Below are 24,147 nucleotides of genomic sequence, written 5' to 3'. Positions count from 1 at the left end.
TTCATGACAGTTTATTGTATAAACTCAGAGAAGCAGAGTAGTGGTGTATACTTATTCATACTGTAAGTTTTGCTCAATAACTTGAATTAACCTAAAGTAGGTTACAGGAACAATTACCAGTGATCTAGGGACTGTAGATCGCTGATGAACTAAGTTGAAGACTGTAGAATAACACAAGATATGTCACTCGTATAGTTTTGAATGGGGAGTAGTGTAACAAGCAATATGGTAAATGAAGCTTCACCTACTGGTACAGGAGCCAATCATCGATCGCTATACACTGACAGAGAAGCTCATAACAGATGTCTGCTTTTATGACAGTTTGTTGGTCAACAAACACACGGGAACAACAAGCTTCACAGACATAAGAAATTTATCCAAATAAAGATTAAAATCTCTACTTTTAATTGAACCAAGTGCTCTTGAAAACAAAATAGTTTTGGTTTTGTAATCTGTATGAAACTAACATGAGGTGCAGTCCATCCTGTCAAATGCACATCACATGACAGCAACTACTGAAATGCTCACAAACTTGTAAACGATGAAGTTTTAGTTAAAGTCATTTCAGCAGGAGATTCACCCTCAAGACCAAATTGTGGATTACTTCAGAAGACCAGTTCAATCAGATGATCTTTATCCGGAGGATGATAATGGGTTGTTGCTAGATCAGATACGATTGGGGACGGAAGTTAACAAAAATTATTTTTATTATTTATTTCACCTCCCATTTATTGTATTTTATTAACGTCTACTCAATCTAGCCTTTCCCATGATAATGTGTAGAATGGCCATAAATGAGGTTGGTGTTGTGATCTCTGTTCTTTTGATTGCACATGCGCAATAGCTTGGGTAACCAGAAAAAATGCAGATTTTGTTTAATTTGTATGTTGAGATCGTATGTTTAAAAAATGGCCGCAGACTGAAATGATTTGCCACACACACACACTGTTCACTGTCAGAAAGAAAGGCACACAAGCTGTCACTGGGGTGGTACCTTTTCAAAAGGTACACATTAGTACCATATTGGTACCTCAAAATTATATTAGTACCTACAAAATTTCAAAGGAACACACACACACACACACACACACACACACACACACACACACACACACACACACACACACACACACACACACACACACACACACACACACACACACACACACAGGTGCGGCTTCTTCCCACTCATCACCATCACTACAGTATATATTTCAGTTTGTGTGCCCCTCTCGGTGTTTCTTAATTTGTTTGACCTTTTTTTTTTTGTCTTGTTTTGTTATAGTTTGTTGTTTAAATGTTTAAATGGTAATACTTAAGTAATACTTTATATAAAGCTAAAAAATGTTTGTATGACTGACCATAATGTTAGAGTCTTTACTTTGGAGTCATCAAAGCCCTATGTACATCTTAAGAGTTATAAGGTCACCTGCAGGAAAATCAGCAGATTACACCTCTAACTTTATTCTATAGTGCAATGTGATCAAAATTAAAGCTTTTGTTTGTAGTTTATTGTACACTTTATTATTTAATTTGGTAACACTTTACAATAAAGTTGAATTAGTTAATATTACTTAATACTTGTACTAACATGAACAGTGAACAATACATTAGTTACAATATTTGATTATGTTAGTGAACATTAGAAAATGGAAATAATGTTGTTCCTCATTAGTTCATTAACTCACTGTGTATTAACTAATGTTATCAAGCATGATTTAAGATGTTGATAAAGCATTAGTAAATGTTGAATGATGATTAATAATTTCTGTACAAGTATTGTTCATAATTAGTTAATGTTAGTGAATACATTAACTAATGGAACCTTATTGTAAAGTGTGATCCTTGTTTTAATGAAAGTATAAATTAAATAATTAAAAAAGGGAGAAAAAGAATATCTAAATGAAATGACTAAACAAAAACAATGAGTAAAATAATTAATGCGTATCCTTTGCCTGAAATTAAGTTCACGATTTTCTCACGATTCTGTAGATATAAAACAAAGGTTAATATGAGTGGGCTATTATTATTGTTATTCTGAACATGTGGTAAAACAGCAATAGGCTTTGTGTAGCTGTACTGTTGGTTAAAATGCTAAATTTTGTATAGACTTGGAATGGTGGACTTGAACAGACTTTAGATTTGTCCTGGTCATTAATGCTGATGATAATTCTGATGTTGAATAATTTTGTTTGGAACATATGCTTACAATCTGTTATTTTCTGCTTAAAATCTGTCACTGATGTGCTTTTCATGAATACAGAAGACTGGGTGGGTATTTTTGCATTTCGGCGGGTTTTGAATACTTTTTTGGCTGGAATCAGTCAGCTACATCTGGCAACACTGTGTGCGCTTTTGGTTTAATTTTCATTGCTAAGAGCGGTTCCAACCCAAGCTCATTCTGGAAACGTAGCCCCGCGGACGGTTCTGGAGACCGCGATTTACGTTTCCGGAGGTACGTAAGGCCGAGTTTAGTTTTTTTCGAGCGAACGCTGCGTGGCGGTGCGGCGCTGCTCCGCCCCTCCTCTTTGCGCTCGGCGGCCGACAGCTCGCCTTCGAGTGGAGGGCTTTCCCGTTGCAACGAGTTTGTCCGCTTAGCTCACAACGTTGTGTCGGCGGAGCGGAGGCCCCGGAGGAGGTGGAGGAGCCGGCCGCGTGGACGACGACCGGGATTGAGTCCGGGGAACAGCGGTTCCGGAAATCAGGTAAGACGAAAAACGGAATTCAAAAAATAAGGGCGAGAACGCGGCGGGATCCGAAAACGCGGTCGAAATCGAAGACGAGGGCGTTTGCTTTTGCTTTTTTTTTTCTGGACGGCTTTCGCGAACCGTCGCTCGGGTTTAGGGAAGGAGGAGGAGGAGGAGGAAGAGGAGGGCGGTCCTGCGGCTTTTCACGCGAGAACGGCGCGGGCGCGAACGGCCGCACTCCCGAGAGGCGCCCGAGACGGGAAAAAGCGCGCACAGCGGCCTCTCGCAGATCCGCGAAAACAAAAACCGCTCGAATACGTACCTCACGGGACGTAAATCGCAGTCCGCAGAAACGTCCGCGGGGCTACGTTTTCACAATGAGCTCGGGTTGAGCGGTTCACTTGCCACCCGGCTCCGAAACATTCACTCTGTGCCACAAACTGAATGTTATTTACAACTTTATTACCTGTTATTCACAGCTTATGGGGGTTCTGTTTACTAAAGTAAACTTCATTCAGAGGTGCGCACACCCCCGCCCTCTCTGTGGTAACAGCTGACAGTCAGCTCATGTCACGTGTGATTTTGCGGTCGCAAATACATTAAATGAAGGTAGAAATTACATTTTTGAGATGAATTGTATCTTAGAAATATAGCATGTGACTCTTTCAACACCATTTGGAGGTGTCCACTTTGCTGAACAATGTATGAAAAACTAGACTTGTGCGGCCACCATTGCTTCTCTCCTGAACTTGAAAATATGATTGACAGAATCGTAGAAATGCTGGATTAAGATCGTCTAGGGGGTCGAATCGAGAACACAATTTTTTTACAATTAATTGTGCAGCTCTAGTTGGGCGATGTTGACCAATTTGGCATCGTACAATGTCTAATGTGAAAAATCACGATGGACGATGCCATCGTCGCCGTTGGCGGGGGTAGTGGTTGTTAAATATCAATTAATTCATAACAAATTAATTGTAGCCTACCGTTTTCACTACCTGACCCACATGGTCTTTGCTTTACCTATAAATAGACCATAAATAAATAAAGTTACAAACAAATGACCACCTGTCAATCACTTTTTTTTCGCGGGACTCGAAAATGAATAGGCACAGTGATCTGTGTCGTTATAATGGCTTTTCCCACAGCTGGTGGAGGAGATAAAAGTTCGGTTGGAGTTCACTGTAGGGCATACATTTTTAGGAAAAAACATTTATGCAGAATGCATTTTTGCACCTAAAAATTGCCCAACGCAATGCTCAGGATCAGATAAACAGTTGTTATGTGATTATGTGAAATTGCTGAAGTAAAAAAGCCCACAGTGCTTGCCTTACCTTTGTGCTCTTCTTATTGGCTCACTGCTCTAAAACTGAACCCGAACGATTGGTTAATATCAGCCGTCAATCACTCAGTCAATGCCTGCTGCCTTCAGATGACAGGAGCTACAGCCGCAGAAATGTGAAGCACTGAAGATGAGAGAATGAAAAGAACACTGACAGATTTACCCAGTTACTAATAATGACACATCTTATTAGTGATCATGTGCTGAATCCTAATCCACCATTTACACTTTTCCAAGAGTGGATAAAAGACTCAGCATCGTGAAGTTTGTCGGCCATCGGCGATGGACGATGGCATCCTCTATCGGCATATCGGCACAACCCTAATATATATATATATATATATATATATATATATATATATATATATATATATATATATATATAATTATTTACAGCTAAAAGCCTTGTCTGTCTGTAGGTGTATGTAAGCACATTGCTTTTATGGCTTATCCACTTCACTTGAGGATCCATTTATTCATTCATTCATTTTCTTTTCGGCTTTGTCCTTTTATTATTCTGGGGTCGCCACAACCTATCATCGGGGGCTCGAACCAGCGACCTTCTTGCGGATTATTGGGTTAATCGATCATTCCATATAAACGTGATTCCATATAAATTTGTATTTAACACTTTGCAAATGAACAGCAACTCCTAAATTGCATGTAGAATGTGTTCTTGACTACCTGTGCGGTCATGTTATCTGGATTGCCATGAGCATTTGTAACTTTGCACATAGTAAATTCTCTTACAATACATCGTTGACAGGAAACATAGCCCAAACATTAAGACTTGTAGTATAAATGCATTTCTTGGTGCCTTTGGACTGGCATTCAAGATATGTCAAAAACGACCTGTCATACAGGCTTCACAATACATTGATACAATATATTCCTGCGTTATATTCTCTGGCCATGGCCCTGATGTGTTTTAACAAGGATTGTACAGTAGGATATGTTTACCCTGTGACTCATTAAAACAGATCAAGTTTTCCTGGCTTTTCACAAACACATGGGTGGAGAGCCTGAAACCTCTGTTACATGACTAATGTTGATTGGTGACACCAAGAAATGACGTGGAACTACTGTTAAATCATTGTGGTGTCTGTCTGAGGGGTGTCCGGATTGTCCTGTTGCTATGTTCTGTGAGTGTACCATCTCTGTCTTTTTTCTGTAAAGAGGTGTGTCACTAATGTGTATTTAAAATAGTGGAATTTGACAGAAGTCTCAGCATGTCTGCAGAACTGGAAGAGCAGGGTGTAGTGTGAAGGTGATCTCTCTGGCAGTTTGTTTAGTTAGCACAGTTAATGTTTGTATCCGTGTCAGCAAGATGAGCACACTGTAAGGTAAATGAATCAATCTATTATTATTTCCAATGGTCAAAGGGTCAAACTCACATTAAATATGAAAACTTATTTATATACAAAGAAAGAGTCAATATTGGTTATAAGTGTATAAGTGAAAGAGAAAGTAATTGTAACATATTGTACAGATGGATGATTTACAAAAATCCCAAAATCTTTATGGACGGAAGTAGATTAAAATTGGATTATTGTTTAAAATATTGTTATTTATCCTTATCCTTATTACCCTGTTTCACAGCCATTACTGTGTGACTGCAAATTTGATTTCAAAAATAGGTTACAATGACTTATCCTGACAAAAACAACTAGGCTAAACAATATAATTTATAATAACTATTGACATATCAGTTTGTAGGTAGTAAAATGATGTGATTGTGGCAATTTGTTCACTGTCAGAAAGAAAGGCACACAAGCTGTCACTGGGGTGGTACCTTTTCAAAAGGTACACATTAGTACCATATTGGTACCTCAAAAGTATATTAGTACCTACAAAATTTAAAAGCAATACTTTTGTGCTTTTTAGGTACTAATATGTACCCTTGAGGTGTTAATATAGACCTTTAAGGTACAAATTTGTACTATTTGAAAAGGTACAACCCCAGTGACAGCTTGCATACCTTTATTTCTGAGAGCGTATAGATTGTATTACATATAATGTATATATACATTAAAAGTATGTTATTTTATTTACTATTATTATTTTTTATTCATTTATTACTTTAGCTGATGTGTAATGTAGCTGTGTGAACATAAACAACATCTCTGAATGGTACTGTCACTCAAAGTTTAATGCAAAGGGAGACATTGGCTATACAGAGTTAGCTTAGCAAAGCCTACAGTGAACGTAGTTTGAGGACAACAAAACAATACATCGGGGTTAATGAAGTCAAAAACCCTTTAGGTTATGCGCATACATCTCGTGCAGTGAAGGGGCTTGGCCTGAGGCGCTGTAATGTTATAGCAGAGAAAGCTAAAATGTCATCCAAACACTGCTATTTCCACAGAGCTTGTTCTGTTTCTGTATTTGGGCTTCCAAAGGACACAAAGAGAGAAGTGCTTACAATTTAATTTTCATTTTGTTCTAGAGAGTTATACAAAAGTGCTGGATTCGGCTAAAAACCTCTCAAAGAAGGAATAGTTACAACCTTTGATACATGCAGAGTTTCTAGCGTTAATGGTATGTTGTAGCAAGGACATAAACAAGGGGAAATGCTGCTGGGCACCTTTAACAATTAAGCTATACCAATTAATATTTATCTGTAAAAACCCATGTAAACAGCCACAGTCTTCAGCAGCGCTGCAGTGTCTCTCTAAGCGACTGCTTTTCCTGCGTTCTACATCTCAAATAATGAACTCGCAAAAGATATGTTTTATATTACTAACAATACACATGCCTACAACCCGAATATTTTAGAGAGCTGGCATTAGGTTCAGCTATGTTCTCTTCATTTTCTGTCTGATTCAGGCTCAAACTGCTGCAGCTAATAGTTACGCCAACTGACAGTGTTTACACAATGGTGATTTGCATGCTTTATGCTTCCTGGTGACATGGAGCCGATCCGCGAATCACAGCACATTACAGTTATGTTAGCTTTTTGAGGGCTGGCCTTCAGAGGAACTAGGAAATATGATTTCGTTTTCATGTCAGCCGAGTGGTATATAATTAAAGTAAGATATATGAAAAAATAACGAGATGTTTTACAAATGAAGCATGAGCACACATTGCTTTGCATCCCATAAAAATAACCAAGCCTTAAAAATACACTCTAAACCACCCCTTTAATAGTGTTATTTATTATATTAATAATACTACATTTTTATTGATTGATTGATTGATTGATTGATTGATATGTAAATTTGGGGCTGGTAACTGAAAGTTTTAACCACACCAAAGCTTGTTTGATCAAAAATATACAAAAACAGTAATAGTGTAGAATATTACGTCTTAAATAGCTAAAACTGTTTCTATTTTAACAGATTTTAAAATGTAATTTGTTTCTGTAAGGGCAAATACATTATTATTTTTAAACAAATTCTAACAGTTTGTGCAAACTGTTCTTCTTTTCTTTTTCATCTGATGAACAGAGTTTATTTGAAATATACTAATTGTTTTCAGCACTATACCTTATTTTCCGGTTGTTTTGATCAATGTAATGTTTTCTTACAGAAAGCATGTTTAGAAAAATACTTTTAATTAGGGATGCACCGATACCATTTTTTTGGAACCAATCCGATCTTGATATCTAAATTCTGAGTATCGATTGATACAGATCCAAACAAATTTCATTTGGTATAATTTGTTGGTTATTTCAGTGTATGTTTGTTGGTCAGTTATCCACAAAATAAATACGAATATTTGAGGTGAAGTTTAAAACAAGGTCCACTTATATGTTTCAGGGCACAAACTGACAAACTGGTCTGTTAAATAAAATATTAATATAAATAAAATGAGAAGTAGCCTATATTAGGCTAAATAATTTTCTGTTACTAAAAAACTTAACTTTTATTAATTTAATCAACTACTTTGACCACAATGATCCAGGCTTTTACAAACTATTAGCAGCACTTAACATATTTAGCTTGAAAGAATAAACTCAGTTGGAAGGAAGAGAGAACATAAACTCTTAATGAGAATAATTTTACGAAACGATGCATGTCGCTTTTGCACAGCCGGTGCGCTTGATGCATCACTGAGACACAGCGGGCAGCCCTCCGGTACCTGCTGACACTTTCAAACAGCAGCACAAAGGGGACAAATCAGTGTGTTGAGGATCTGTCTAATGTATGATTGAGCCTTTTCTATTTAAACTTTCAGGTAGGCCTTCTTTGTGTGTGAAGAGCAGGTAATAACCCACTCCAGTGTTGCGAATGTGATCTGCTGACAGACACAGCGCAACATGATGTAGAAATAGCAATAAACTCTAAGTTACGGGTCTAAATGAACCCGTTTATTGCAGAGCTAAATGCATTTCTTCACTGATTATTAAATCTAACAGGAACAAATAGTCTTGTGGAGTTTTTTGAGTTGTCATGAACGTGACATGCAGGGCTCTATTTTGACGATCCATGAGCAAAGTGCAAAGCACAGGGCGCAAACGCTTTCAGGGTGTGTCAGAATCCACTTTTGCTATTATAAGAACGGAAAAATCCGCTTTGCGCCATGGGGCATGATCTAAAAGGGTTGAGCTTATTTTCTTAATGAGTTATAGGTGTGTTTTGAGAATAAACCAGTCAGTCTCATCTCCCATTCCCTTTAAGAGCCAGTTGCGTCGCGTCATAAGCGCATTTGCTATTTACTTTTTTGCTATTTTTTATTTGAGAGATAAGGTATATCATAATCTACTTTTACTTTCGCTCTCGTGGAAAGGGAATCCTTGTACACAGAGACATCAATTAGCCTATAAATAATTAATTTTGTTTGTTAAGTGCAAAGATTTGTTTCAAAACTATTTCTAAATTCAGTTCTAATTTCCAGCAAACTAATTAATGAACAATAACAACGAAGTGTGGTCAAAAATCTGAGTTATATCTAAATACACATGCTGTGCCCCATATGGTCTGAAACCTGACAGGTGGGCAAATCTAAGCTTGTTTTTAATAAAACAAATATAAATATGGATATAATAAATAATACTGCTAATAATGATAACATTATACAAAAGCAAATTGTTATGAATGAACTGAAAAAGGCTCCCGAGATGAAGAAGGCATGAAGGTAGTGGTATTTAAATTGATGTAGGCTAGAAAATAAAATACTTTTTGTAATATTTTAATCCTTAATATTTATATCCTATTTAAAAATCTATTATAGTGTCTCAAAATAGCAACGTGCAGCAATGCAACTGCGTCTTTTTTAGACCAGAACGCCTATGGGTGCACATATGAGCGCAAATGCATTTGCTATTTAAACAGCGTGGCGCAAAACATCAAAACGACTCTTGCGGCAAGCTGAAACTGGCAAACAACTATTGCGTCGCACCTTGTGCCACATTGCGTCGGGTGTATGATAGGGCCCGCAGTTTGAATAGTGAATGAATGGAGAATGATTGACAGGCACAGTGGCGGGAAGCGCTGAACTAAACATGAATTTAACCATGTGAATATTCACGCTTAAAACTGCTTAATGCTTCACTTAAAACTATAGATTGGCCTCAGAAGATTTGGCATATGGTAGGCCTGCATGACACATTTTTCAGTGCCTTGTTATATACTACATTCATGGCATTTGTTGGTTATAAATTACACAAAATGTAGCGCACGTGCTAGATCGGATTTGGATCAGTGCCAGCTGGGTGATACCAGTTCCAGCAAAAAATGCGGTATCGAACCGATATCCAATCCAAATACAAAATATTATTTATTATGGTTGAATCAATCTAAATACCACAGCTTAGACTTACAATAGTGTTTTAAGGCTTATCTTGGGAAGAAACTGATCAGTAAAGTTGTTACAGATGCATTTTAGCACTCTTTGCAGTGTGAATTGTGATGTGACCCAAACTCAGAGTCAAAGGTGATGTCAGAACTGTAACTGACACTTATCTGACCCCATTAGTGGAGGTGATGTGTCCTACTGATCTTCTTATAGCTGGTGATGTCATTTGGCCTGCAAGTGCTGTTATGTCACTCTGTTGCAGTCACTGGCGATTGATAGTGAGTCTTGTTGTTTATCCTTATTTCAACTGACTGACACATATTGTACACACAACCCTACTCTGAACAAATTTGTGTCAATGTGTAGCTTTATTGGCTCATCCTTTTGTATTAAAGTAAATCTCACCTACTGTTCAGACTTTAACAGAGCTGGCAGTCTTGTAGTTGTTGGCTTGTGTTAGGGATTCTGCAATACTCAGTAATATTGAACTCTTCTGTATGACCTTCACGGTTCAATGCACTTGGATATGGATATTGTGATTGTCCGTTTTTTAATTAAAATAAAAAAAAATAGTGTTTTGCCCTTTTTTAATTACTCTCTGAACTGGCTCTGTGCATGTCAATGCATGTCCATGAGCAAATTAAGTCTTTTCAGTGGTATGACTCAGTTATGACCAATAATTATGCCCACCAGTTTAACTTGATGAGCATTCAATCAGTTTTGCCTTGGAATGTAAACATTTGGGAAATAGTACTGTCTGTAACTTTCACATTGTGCCACGTCTTAAAGTAAAACATCTTATTCATTCTTCGTTTTTAGTATTAACCAAACAACAAAAAATAATGAAATCACTCTGCTCTTGATTGAATAGCTGTAACACCGGGGCGCTGGACAACGGAGTTGAGGATCTTTATGCAGTACTTTAGTATACACAGAGAATGGTTAGGCAGGCAATGGTCACAATCAGGATCAACTGTAACATACAGGAAAACCCGGAAGTGTAGTCAGAAAACAGGCAAATTGGTGATACAGGCAGCAGGCAGATAATTATAAACAATAATACAATGAGAGGCTCAAAAAATGGAAAGACTAAACAGAAAACGCTTTGCGATGTTACAGGGTATTTAGCAATAAGACTCTGCAATGTGAGTGTCAAACTGAGCAGTTCATATAGTTTGAGTGGTCAGTTCTTGAGAAGCTTCCAGTTGTGTGTGTGCAATCAAAGGTAAACCAGAACAGGTGTCTGTGTGTGGTGCCTGAAGGATGTTGTAGTTCATATGGTGGCAGAATTGTAGTCCGGCTGATAATGTATGTTTTCCAGCAATCGGAAAAGCCTAGATTGCTGGTGATCATGGAAATAGCTAGCTCAGTACATTTATTTAATTTATACAGTGAAGATTATGTATAGTATGCAGTGTTATATGATTATATTTTCCAGTTTATGTAATTTAAAACCAAACCGAATTGTAAGAATTTGTAGTTTAGTGCTTTTGTTCTTTTTCTAATGTTTATCAGAATTGCTAGGGATGGTTTGTGGTATGTCTGAATGAGTGTTTATTAATTCCTTTGGCTTAGTCCCTTTATTCATCAGGGGTCGCCACAGTAAAATGAACTGCCAACTTATCCAGCATATGTTTTACACAGCGGATGTCCTTCCAGCTGTAACCCAGTACTGGGAAACACCCATACACTGCAGCCAGTTTAGTTTATTTAATTCACTCGCATGTCTGTGGACTGTTGGGGAAACCAGAGCACCCAGAGGAAACCCATTCGAATACTGGGAGAACATGCAAACTCCACACAGAAATGCCAACTGACCCAACAGGGACTCTAACCAGTGACCTTCTTGGTGTGAAGTGACAGTGCTAACCACAGGGCCACAATGTCGCCCTAAATGAGTGTTTATAATCTATATATTCTGTTTTTCAAAGTAATCATCATATAAAATGTTTTACAACAAACATTTTACATCTGAATATCCAGATTAAAGCTACATTGTTAGGTCTAGTACACTGTTTAGCAGTATGCATTCTTTTAAGATTCATGCTGAAATGAACATGTAAATTATGACTAGGTTGAAGAAAATAAGCAAAGATAACTTCATTTATAATAACTGAAGCAATCTATCACTTCAGCCCTTTTAGCCACAGCAGGTCTGCAGCAGAAAGCTGCAAGTAGTCAGAGAACAACAACTCCATTGACCTAATTTACAACTGATTCTTCAAGTGTTTACTAGCGGCATTAAATACATATGTTTAGCATGTGTGTGCGTGTGCGTGTGCGTGTGTGTGTGTGTGTGTGTGTGTGTATGCACGCGCAAATAAGTTAATGACATTAGGCATGAGCTGGCCTGGTATAATTCTGACAGTATGATAACTTTGGAAAAATTATCATTGTTTCACACTATTGTGATTACTGCTCTAAAATATGTCCTTGTTTAAATGTCTGGGTAAAAATTGCAACTTTTGTCATTATATCTTTATTCATCTTTGTTTTCTGTTGATATAAATAAGCAACTGAATTGTTCAGGTCTATGGTTTGGCTAGGATGTTGGTGTATAAGCAATTTATTTTTAAATGTTTGCTCCATCGATGGCTGACCAGTAACTTTTGATGTGGATGCTCCTTTGCTGCTGAAGATACCCTAAAAAATGATAGTCCTCGACAACAAAACACCAATAACTTACATGCACCTTGAAACAGTTCAAATGTTTTAGTGGTTTTAAAACCTCAAATTTTTCAAACTGTGTTAAACCTTGAAACCGGATTTCATGCTGACAAATCACACAAATTTGGATGACGTGTATGATACAGGTTTGCAAGGGGAAGTTAACTTCTGAGAACATACCCCATTATAAATCATACCTACATTTCGAAATGCACAATATTTGGAAAATCTGACATTGTGATATTTAGATTTTCTGCTATTATAGATTGCGATGTGAATACAGTTTCACCTGATAAGTTGGATTGCTCTGTTTGGATTGCATCCATTAAGTTAGATTGATCTGGATGGTTCTGTACTGGTGAAAATCATGCATAAAATATATAAGCAAGTTACATGCTTAGAGCAAAGATAAAAGGAAAATGCTTAATGGTTTTCTGGGGAGTCTAATAGTATTTAGCTATAGAATCTACTTGAGCTGCACAATATATTATTTCAGCATCAAAATCACAATGTAGACATATAAATAATCACACTGTAGCATGCGCAATGTTGAGTTATGATTGTAGTTGATCAGGTACAATAGTTTTTTTATTACGAAGTTTATTCATTATGTAGTAAGTTTATTATTTGTATGTTTTTAGACCTGTATTTAAAGCTTAAAGAGCTTAAAAGGACAAGAAATTCTAACATTTTTAAATTGCCAAATTTATCTATATATAATTATTTATACGTTAAAGACTACACAATTTAATTTAATTATTCAAGTTGTGTATCTGAGTACTATAGAACTTCTCAGAAAAGCACTGTTTATTTTATTTGCATCTTTGCTCTTTTGTCTTTATCTATGCTTGCAATTTGATTGTGTTATGAAGAATGATTCTAATCAAACAAGAATTATGAATTATTTTTAAAAAAGGCTATTCAAGTGAATTTGTATGTATCCAAAATATATTACAGAAGATAAAGTATCGCAAACTCATTTTCTTCAAGTGTATCATTTTAGCTTCAATATTGCAATGTGTGCATCTGAAATAGTCACATTGCAAAGGTATGCAATGTTAAGTTGAGTTTGCAGTGTAATTTTATATTTACATATACATAATTAATGCACTGTTAAATTCACTTTTATCTTTGCTTTATTGCGTTTTTATTTGTTGTAGTTTGTTTATTACATGTTATGCATGATTCACTTTCCTACAGAATCCTCCCAGTCAATTAAAATTAATACATTTGGTACGTTTTAGAGACCAATTTTCACTATTAACTACTTGCTTATTAACACGCATGTTATTAAGATATCGGCTGCTTATTAGTACTTTTAAAGCACATGTTCTGTTTGATATTATTTTACATCCCTAATCCTACCCAATTGTTATAATCACCAGCAGTGTTGCTCTTGCAGGCTGCTGGACAACACTTACATTCAACTGCATTACAAATCCCATCATATACTTCACCCACACACCTGGCCTAGATCCCCCATGATTGCAAACAGACTCAGCTAAAGCTGTCCAGGACTAATCACACACACTATTTATACACCTCTCAAACACACTTTGTTGAATCTTGTAAGCTGTCTAGTGAACATTATGATGAATTTTGCATTGCTGTGTACCAAACTTTGCTTTGTTTGTTTGTTTTATGTTGCTTGCTGCCCAGATTGACCACTCACCTGTCACTCTTTTAGATTTGCCTGTATGTTACCATTTGCCCCTGTTTGTGACCATTGCCTGCCTGATCGTTCTCTGTGTAATAAATCCAGCATTTGGATCCGCAACTCTGTTGTCAGTGTCTACTTCCGTGACTCCAATAACTAGACTACTACCATAATAACTATTAATAAGAAGCAAATTACACCTGTTTTACAACGTAAGCACAAGCAGTGCATGCGCAGCTCATGCGCTGCGCATATGGAGAACAAAAGCAGCTGGGAGCTACTGCACAGATCAATCTATCTCTGGCAATTCTATCTAGTTTCCTATCGATCTATAAATACAATTTTTTTTTTTACTTTTCATCTGGACCAAGACTAGCGGCAACTTCCTCCTATGCTGTTTCCTTAACCTGCAGGTTTATATTTTATAAATTATTTAGATCCTACAGGACTATGAGGGGAGTCGTTCATGTCTGGTGCACTCAGACTCAGAAGACAATCACCTGTGATATCATGTCAATTGGTTTTTGATTGTCAGGATGTTGTAGGCCTATATTATAATAATATTTATACAATATAGTTATAATAATACTAATACATGATCAAACTAGTGTGCAACTTACTAAGCAACACTAAAACTAGAGTTGTTTTGCATTTGGTTTTGTAGTTCGGGCCTGAATAAATATTTGTTGCAGTTTTTAATCGTTAAAGTTCATTTGATTGACTATATAGAAGTCAGTAGATATTATTGATGCATTTATTGGGTAAAATTGCTACTTTGTACTGTCATTCCGTGAGTTTTGGTCATTATCAATGCACTGTCACTTGAGAAAAAATAGACCCAGTGCCGAAACTATCGCAGTACTGCTGCTTCAGTGACGCTCGCGCTGACGCGCTGCTTCTGCATGCGAAATGAAAGCTCTAATGTGTTAACATGGACACCGAAAAACACGCGCTGAACCTTAAAATAAAGTGTGACCAAAAATTATTTCCACATATAACAAAGTATCTTCTTCTTCTTTTTTGGCCTTAGTCCTTTATGGTTGCGGGGTCGGCTCTTTGGAACAAGCCATTTTAGACTTGTCCATATAACAACTTTTTTTTTTTTACACATTCCGGCCAGCTTCACGTATAACAAAGAATATCACAATATATATCGCAGAAAAACTGAAAATTACAATGTTGAATTTTTCCTATATCATAATATACTTATTAATATAATTATAATATAATTATTTCTATATCGCGCAGCCCTAATCTGTAAAATCAAATGTAAAAACCATGGATAGACTACTTCTTTGCATAAATAACTCAAAATCTATCTTATTAAAGTTACAAATACTACAGTTTAGAACTTTGGCACCTGATTAACTTTAATCCAGACTCAGCGACAGGACTATTGCAGATGCATACATTCCTAAATCAATGCTAAAACGATATGTTGTGCAGCCGTATACAGTACATGTGTGTATGCATGTGTATGATACAGGTTTGTGTATCATACACATGTTTGTTGTGTACGTGTTGGACCAGTTCTGTTTTTGGCAGCTAGTGTCTAACCCTCTCTTCAACATGTCTCATATGGCTAACACAGACACGTTCAAACCCTTTAAGCCACAAATGTCTTCTTCTGAATCATCAAATCTCCCTGCTAACTAATTTAGATTTTTAAAGTCGTTCCACATCAGTAAACTTGAGGATTTTCTCCCTGTGGGACACTGTAGATAATAGTTTAACAAATCTGTTTGTATTTATATGGCTGTATTAGTCAGAATCGATCAGTCAAGCTGTCATCAGATTTTGGTGGCTGTTGTAAAAAGTGGTTTTGACTGTCTGCAGTGCTTTGGTTGTTGTATCTTAATATGTATGCTTGTGGCGGAAGAAGTGTTTACGGTTTTGGAGGATTTCTGGTCTCCAGGGATCTTATTTTGGAGCTTTGATCTCAGGGAGGTCTATCCCAATGGGTGGTTATGTGTGTGTTGTGAGTTGTCTGATTTATATTTCCTGTCATTGGGCGACAGACCGGCGCTCAGTAATTGTACCAGCATTTGTTGTAAGCAGGACAGTGCACTATTCAGAGTTGAACTGACATGATAATTCAATTGTAGTCAATTTCCTAAATTTCATGTGAGCAAGTAAATATAAACTAATATAATATAAAAGTACCATTAAAAATGTATTATTGTATTACTGAAATTATTGTATCAAGTCAACCTTATTACATTAAATATTAAGCCTGTCACGATATCTATTTTTTGTTGTATGATATAGTGCACCAAAATATATTGCCATAAATTATATAATTGTCATTTTAAGGCCATTTTATGCCACACATTTTATAATGATTGAAAGACAATAAAATATCATCATAGTGCATGTACACTCTTCCAAAGAACACATAATATTTTATTCTTAAGAATATTCATTTAATTTAAGTCATTTTAACAATTTAATAATCAGGCACTGGAATCATAATGTGAAAATGCATATCCTAAATAAAGAATAAGAAATATACTTTTAAAAATTGCAAGGTAAAAGTAACAGAGGCTGCGAAATCTGTACTAGATCTATTTTCAGCTGTCAGACACCCACATAAACATATACTTTAGTAATTTATAAAAAAATACTACAGTGTATTTTAACCATACTGACACTGATCCCTCCAACAGACATAGAGATGTTGCAAAAATCAGCTAAAATGTTGCTAGAATTGGTATTTATGTAAAGACGATATATATTGCATCACCAAAAATGATTGAGGTAATTTCTTCTGGAAAAAGTCTTCTTTGTTTTATGTTGGCTATAATAAAAGCCGTTTTTAATTTTTTATGAACCATTTTAAGATCAAAATTATTAGCCCCTTTAAGCAAATTTTTTATCGACAGTCTACAGAACAAAGCATCGTTATACAATAACTTGCCTAATTACCTTAACCTGCCTAGTTAACCTAATTAACCATGTTAAGCCTTTAAATGTCACTTTAAGCTGTATAGAAGTGTCTTGAAAAAATATCTATAGTCAAATATTATTTATTGTCATCATGGCAAAGATAAAATAAATCAGTTATTAGAAATGAGTTATTAAAACTATGATGTTTAGAAATGTGTTGAAAAAAATCTTCTCTGCGTTAAACAAAAATACAGAAATTGGGGGAAAAAAATAACAGGAGGGCTAATAATTCTGAATTCAACTGTATGTATATATATATACACACACACACACACACACACACACACACACACACGCATACATACAGTATATACAAAACTAAATGCAATTGAGTTAGTCCAACTTGATTTTATCAAATAAAAGTTTAAATACATTTGTATTTTCATTTAACTTAAACTCAAAGGTATGATAATATTATGTATGTCTATTATGTGCCGTACATTTCAGTCTCTTATAGTATTATTTAAAGTTATTTTAAATGACATAAAAGAGCCCTTTTTCAGCCAATGTCATGAGTTACATGTACAGTTGATCGAGACTGATCTCACAGAGCAAAGCAACTGCATTTTTGCTAATTAAGCTGCCAACACCCAAAACATGGGTGCTTTTGCAAGGTGACAATCTCGAAACTCGAAGCATTACATGAAAATCTTCTAAGTCTTCAAACTAAAGTGAAGATTCAACTTTAACAAGTCTTTTTATTAACTTAAAACACCTAAGATTACTTTTATTGTCAATATTTTCCTTTCTTACATTAATCCCACACAAAGCATGATGGGAACTACAAATCCCCTAACCAGGTAGTTGGACCAACAATTCCTTCATGTTATTTCAAAACAAAATGCCTAAGTTAAATTAATGCTTTCCAAATTAAAGTAGACTGAAATATAACAAATAAATCGCCCAAAGAAATTACAAGAATTGTGTTGTTTCAGTTCATTTTAAACAGGTAGTTTAAACCAGCAGCAGTCTTTTTTTTATTGTAAGCCTATTAAATATTTTTATTATAACCTATGCATAAACGTGTTATCATAAATTATATATTTTATTTTTGTTGGTTTATACATTCATACTTGCCCATTCAAATGTTTAACCAGTTTGTTTGTTTAGAAAGTTGTAACAGTTACTACATAAAGTACAAAAAAAAAAAAAAATTATTTAAAATTAAATTCAATTTAATTCAGTTCATTTTCTTTTCGGCTTAGTCCCTTTATTAATGTGGGGTCGCCACAGCGGAATGAACCCCCAATTTATCCAGCATGTTTTTATGCAGTGGATGCCCTTCCAGCTGCAACCTATCACTGGGAAACATCCACACTTATTCACACACACCAATTCACCTTTACTGCATGTCTTTGGACTTGCGGAGTGCCCGGAGAAAACACAGAAATGTCAACTGACTCGAACCAGCGACCTTCTTGCTGTGAGGCAACAGCACTACCTACTGCGCCACCGCGTCACCTTAATTTAATTTAATTTAATTAATTTTTAATAATATTTATTTTTTTATTTTTTAAAGGTATATTTTGTGTTTTTATGCCTAATCCAGCTAAATATTCTCTATATCAGTAACACTATACATGCAAATACAATCGATCAATCAATTAATCAATTATCTGTTCAATCGGGGTCGATTTTTTGTCATTCTATGGATTATTCAACTCCACACAGTTCTGTCAATCTTCTTTGAGTTTGTGCATGCTCATGTTGGCATCATATTTGACAGTATCAAACCAACAAGTTCTTGGGAGGCTTTCCACTGACCATTTCCAGCACGAATGCCTTCTCTGATGAATTGCTACGCATGACATGGCCAAAATAGGGTAATTTCTGTTTTGTAATCTTGGCTTTTTCCCAGTGATGGGTTGCAGCTAGAAGGGCATCCACTGCATAAAAAACATACGCTGGACAAATTTGCAGTTAATTCCTCTGTGGCGACACCAGATTAATAAAGTGACTAAGCTGAAAAGAAAATGAATGAATGAATAATATTGGCTTCACATACAAACACACTTGTTTATAATTAAATACATTTTAAAGAAGTATAATTAGTTAAAAATACTGGTCATTCAACTATGTAAACTATGTAAAATTCTCCTATTTTGCGACTTTATTTGAATCCCAATATCTTTTGCTGGTTATTCAATTTCAATCACAAGCCAGTCTGCAGGGTGTGGCAAATTCAGTTTAGAATGAGGAACATGAATGAATGTCAGTTGTGAAATACTACAGTACATTTTGCCCAGCCCTACTGATGAGTCCGTCACAGCAATGTGATTTAAAATGTACAAAATGTGAGAAATTTATTAGAATAATAGCAACTGTTAAAATTTATTCTTACATACTTATTCTTATTTGCATAATCCTTTATAGTAACACAATATTTAAAGCCAATTTATAACCACTTCCTTGTTACTGGTGTTTTTTGACGCCTATCCAAAGTATGTCATTTTCTAGGAATTAATTAATCGTTTTCTCTCTCTCTTGCTCTTTCTCTCTCTCTCTCCTCCCTCTCTCTCTCATTCTTCTCTAGGGTTGTTGACAAGTTGACAGGCCACAGTTTTGAGAATCACTCTTAATTTTAAACCCAGAAATGGGTCCTTAATGCCCTTTTTTGTAATGAGAAAGAAATCATTTTTCATGCTTTTGTGAAATGTGTAGGGCTGGGTCCCTTGTTTACATATTGTTACGTATTATAAAGTATTTTTCACAAGTTGCTGTGAGACTTTTCCCTTGGCAATGTTTATCCTTGGTTTTATGTAAAGAAAAAGATATTTCTTTGTCAATTGTTTAATTTTGTAATACGACAGGCTAAAATGGCTGTTTATATGAGCAGAAGAAAGAAAATTGAACACAACGTAGAGCGTAATGTAGTGGTTTTATTTCAAGTATGGTACAAGCAAGGGTTTTGACTGATTTTAATTACTAAAAGCAAATTGATGATTAGGATACTTTTGAAAACATTTGGTGCTGTAACAGTGCTATGTGCTGTATGTATGAGAAGAATGTTGCTTTTACTTTTATTTCAAATGCATATGGTCTTATACAACTTGAAATGAATTATTTATAGTTGTATTGCATTGGGTTCAGTGCATGAGGAAAGTCAAGAGAATTATCAGCGACTCCAGCCACCTAAGCCATAGACTTTTCTCTCTGCTACCCTCAGGCAGACGGTTCCACAGCATCCGATCACGCACTAGCCGGCTGAAAGAAAAGCTTCTTCCCTCAGACTATCAGGCTGATGAACACTTAACACACGCCACACAGACTCTTCCATACCCCTCACTGCACACCATCAATATGTAGCATGCACTACACTTTAACCAATCCATACTTGAAACAATATTGCGTACAACTATGTGGACACCTATTCATTGTACAAATCACTGTCAATTTTACATTGTCCTGTTTTTTTGGGGGGGAGTATGCTGTTGTATTTGCACTGTCTGTTTTGGTACTGTCTGGAGCCAGTACCTAAGCTTTTCACTCATCATAGCACACGTGCTGCCAATGATGTGACAATAAAAGTGATGTGATTGATTTTTGATTTGATATGATTTGATGTAATGAAGTTTTGTAAAATTCAAATTCTCTCTCTTTCTCTCTCTCTCTCGCTCTCTCTTATTCTTCTCTAGGGCTGTTGACAAGTTGACAGGCCACAGTTTTTGAGAATCACTCCTTCAGTGTGTCGTACATACTGGACAAGGAGGCAGGAAGGGACGGGGCTGGAAGACCCCAGGTCCCGCGAGGGGCATCTAAAATGGTGACAGGAAGTCGGGAGCAAGAGTTTGGTCAACCAGGGGCCATGGGAGGCCCCCAGGGGCCCAGGCAGCGTCAGCAAGAGCTGCCTCTAAGAATCCTAGTACCTACTCAGTTTGTGGGAGCCATCATTGGAAAAGAGGGGCTCACTATAAAGAACATTACCAAGCAAACACAGTCCAAGTAAGAAAGTATTTCGAATCAGTTTGTTTTATTTGTTTATTTAAATATTTAGATATTGATCATGTATTATAGTTTAATGACTGGAAACATTTTACATTTACACTTGACACATTTTTTTCTGTTTAGTTGAAAAAAAAAGTAGGAAGCAGAACTTTTGTTAGAGTCAGCATTTGAGCTCATTCATTAATTTTCCTTCGGCTTACTCTCTATTTCAAGGGTCGCCACAGAGGAATAAACCGCCAACTATTCCGTCATATGTTTCACGTAGCAAATGCTCTTCTAGCTACAACCAAGTACTGGAAAACACCCATATACTCTATCATTCACACACACACACACACACACACACACACACACACACACACACGCACGCACGCACGCACACACGCACGCACGCACACACACACACACACGCACGCACGCACGCACGCACACACACACACACACACACACATACACACACACACTTAAACACTAAGGTCAATTTAGTTTATTCAGTTCACCTATATTGCATGTCTTTGGACTCTGGGGCAAACTGAGAGACAAAGAGAAAACCCATATGAACATAGGGAGAACATGCAAATTCCCCCAAAAATTGCCAATCAGCCCAGCCAGGATTCGAACCTGCGTCCTTTTTGCTGTGAGGTGACAGTGCTAACCAATGAGCAACCATGCTGCCCACTTGAGCTCATATTATCTTTATTTAACCATTATTTTACTAGTTAAATGGTTGCACTGTAATATTTGCATAATCTGACTATTTCAGGAACATTTAGTGTCACAAACCTAATAGTATAAAACGTGTAACTTGTATAAAAGCATAGGTACTATGTGCATGACGGCCCATACTGTACATACAAATAATTTAATCTGTTTGTATTATATGCAGAATGCATGATTGCCAGTGTACAGAGATTTGGCAAATTAGTGAATATACTGTTGGTTACATAGAAAAAATTATAAGGCATTAGACATCATTAGAAAACACCATAGATTGCATTTATACTGCATATAGTTTAACCAGTGGAATATAATAATCATATTTGTTGTGCAAACATCTGCAAATATTTGCATTCGAAAACGGGTACAAACGTTAAGCAATGTTTAAATTGAGTTATCGTGTGTTCAAATAAAGCTATATGTAACACAAAGCAATGGAAAGAAATCACCTGTAGATGACCTGTTTCACCTGTTTAACTACTTCATTATCCTAACAATGCTGCTTGACATTCTCAATGAAAAATTCGGCGACGCCGTGGCGCAGTAGGTAGTGCTGTCACCTCACAGCAAGAAGGTCGCTGGGTTGCTGGTACAAACCTCGGCTCAGCTCAGTTGGCGTTTCTGCGGGTTTCCTCCAGGTGCTCCGGTTTTTCCTACAGTCCAAAGACATGTGGTACAGGTGAATTGGGTAGGCTAAATTGTCCGTTGTGTATAAGTGTGTGTATGAATGAGTGTGTGGATGTTTCCCAAAGATGGGTTGCGGCTGGAAGGGGATCCGCTGCATAAAAACATGCTGGATAAGTTGGCGGTTAATTCCGCTGTGCCGACCCCAGATTAATAAAGGGACTAAGCCGACAAGAAAATGAATGAATGTACAGGAATTTCATGATGGGTGCTAAATGTATAGCATGGTATTAATGTTTTCTGACACCTAACTCTTCAGTCACATTATACTTCAAAATTGTGGTGTCATTCTTTCCTCTATCTCAGGATAGATATCCATCGTAAAGAGAATGCTGGGGCGACTGAGAAGGCCATCACTATTCACTCCTCTAAAGAGGGCTGTTCACAAGCCTGCAGGATGATTTTGGAAATCATGGAAAAAGAGGCCAATGACACTAAGATGTCAGTAACTTTACACTTTACAAATACATTTCCTGATAGTAAACTCACATTTATAGGCCATCCAAAATCTAGCTGAATTATTATTTTTAGTACAACATTGAAGAAGAGTTTCAGCTGAAACCATGGTCCAAATAATGTTGAAATGACTCATCATTTCACTTCAGTGTTTGAGTATCTTGCGTTCCCTAAAGAGTGTGATTTTTTAAACTCTCAAACTGCCATTGACTTCCATTTTATGAATAACAAATGACTATGGTTTCAGATATTGAAACCTTTTTTTAACTGTTGTACTGAAGGAAAATATAACTTACATCTTGGATGGCATTAGGAGGGGTGTGCAATCATGTGCTGCTTTTTGGTCGAGGCAGATTTAATTGTCTCCACAATCTGATTTTGAAAAAATATTGTAGTATTGTGCTACAATGCCTGTTGTATATGTTGCTAGAACCCTCTGTCTTAATAAACTGTACAACCTGACATACATTGACATATATTAACTCAGTAGTACCATTAAACTCACAGGATAGTACATTTTTTCATAAAGACAGAAATATTTAAATTTCATGTGCTGTAAGACCTTGTGTGACAATATGTGCAGGTCTTAAAATGACAGCAGACTAATAGACTTAACATGCTGCCACTTGCCATTAAAAGATAATTTGTCTCAAAAATTGTAATTCTGTCAATTTTTGCTTACTCTGATTATGTTCAAAAAATGTTATAGTTTATTTCTTGTGCTGAACACAATGGTAGATATCCTAGATAAAGAGTGTGGGTGACCAAACAGTGAATGAGGACCAGCAAGTATTGGGTTGCCTACATTCTTCGAAATCTTTTGTGTTTTACAGGAGAAGGGATCTCTTTCAAGTTTAAAACAAGTTCAGAGTAAGTAAATATTGACAGAATTTGAATTTTGGGTCAACTATCCCTTTAAAATTAATGAAACAACAATTTAATTTCAATTTCTTCATTCAATTCAATTCAATTCTTAAACTCTGCTTCTAAATACACCTACTGTAACTTAAAAAATATAGAACATAGTTTGTTTTATTGGTATTATGTGTATATGTAATGTGAATCTTTGTTCCGTGTTTTATCTTTGTCATTATTACCATTCTTTATTAATTTAATATTTAATTGCCTTGTGATTTTTGTTTTAAAAAGAAGAAATTAGATTGGCTATACTGCTCTGACAACTTTCAGATTAGTCAAACCAACATCACAAATCATGATAAAACGGTGAATCAATACTTTCCTAGATTTTTTCAATATCGCCCACCTCTGAGTATACTAAAAGCAGTTATCCTTCTAAAAGCATGTGCTTA

At 36.1% G+C, this 24,147-nt stretch overlaps 1 protein-coding gene across 5 annotated transcripts in view; it reads left to right on the top strand.

Annotated features, from left to right (window-relative positions):
* The window catches only part of igf2bp2b (insulin-like growth factor 2 mRNA binding protein 2b), a 69,660-nt gene that overhangs the window by 31,284 nt on the left and 14,229 nt on the right, over positions 1 to 24,147 (top strand). For 3 of the 5 annotated variants that reach the window (XM_021474969.3, XM_005159949.6, NM_001089374.1), the window contains 2 exon segments: positions 20,671 to 20,977; positions 22,688 to 22,822. In XM_021474969.3, coding sequence (XP_021330644.2) covers positions 20,796 to 20,977; positions 22,688 to 22,822 — 317 coding nt within the window. In that variant the 5' untranslated portion in view covers positions 20,671 to 20,795. 5 annotated transcript variants of the gene reach the window in all.

Source organism: Danio rerio, chromosome 1 (assembly GCF_049306965.1).
Source record: "Danio rerio strain Tuebingen ecotype United States chromosome 1, GRCz12tu, whole genome shotgun sequence".
NCBI lineage: Eukaryota > Metazoa > Chordata > Actinopteri > Cypriniformes > Danionidae > Danio > Danio rerio.
The sequence above is the reverse complement of the archived record's forward strand: the minus strand, read 5'-3'. Positions and strand labels throughout refer to the sequence as shown.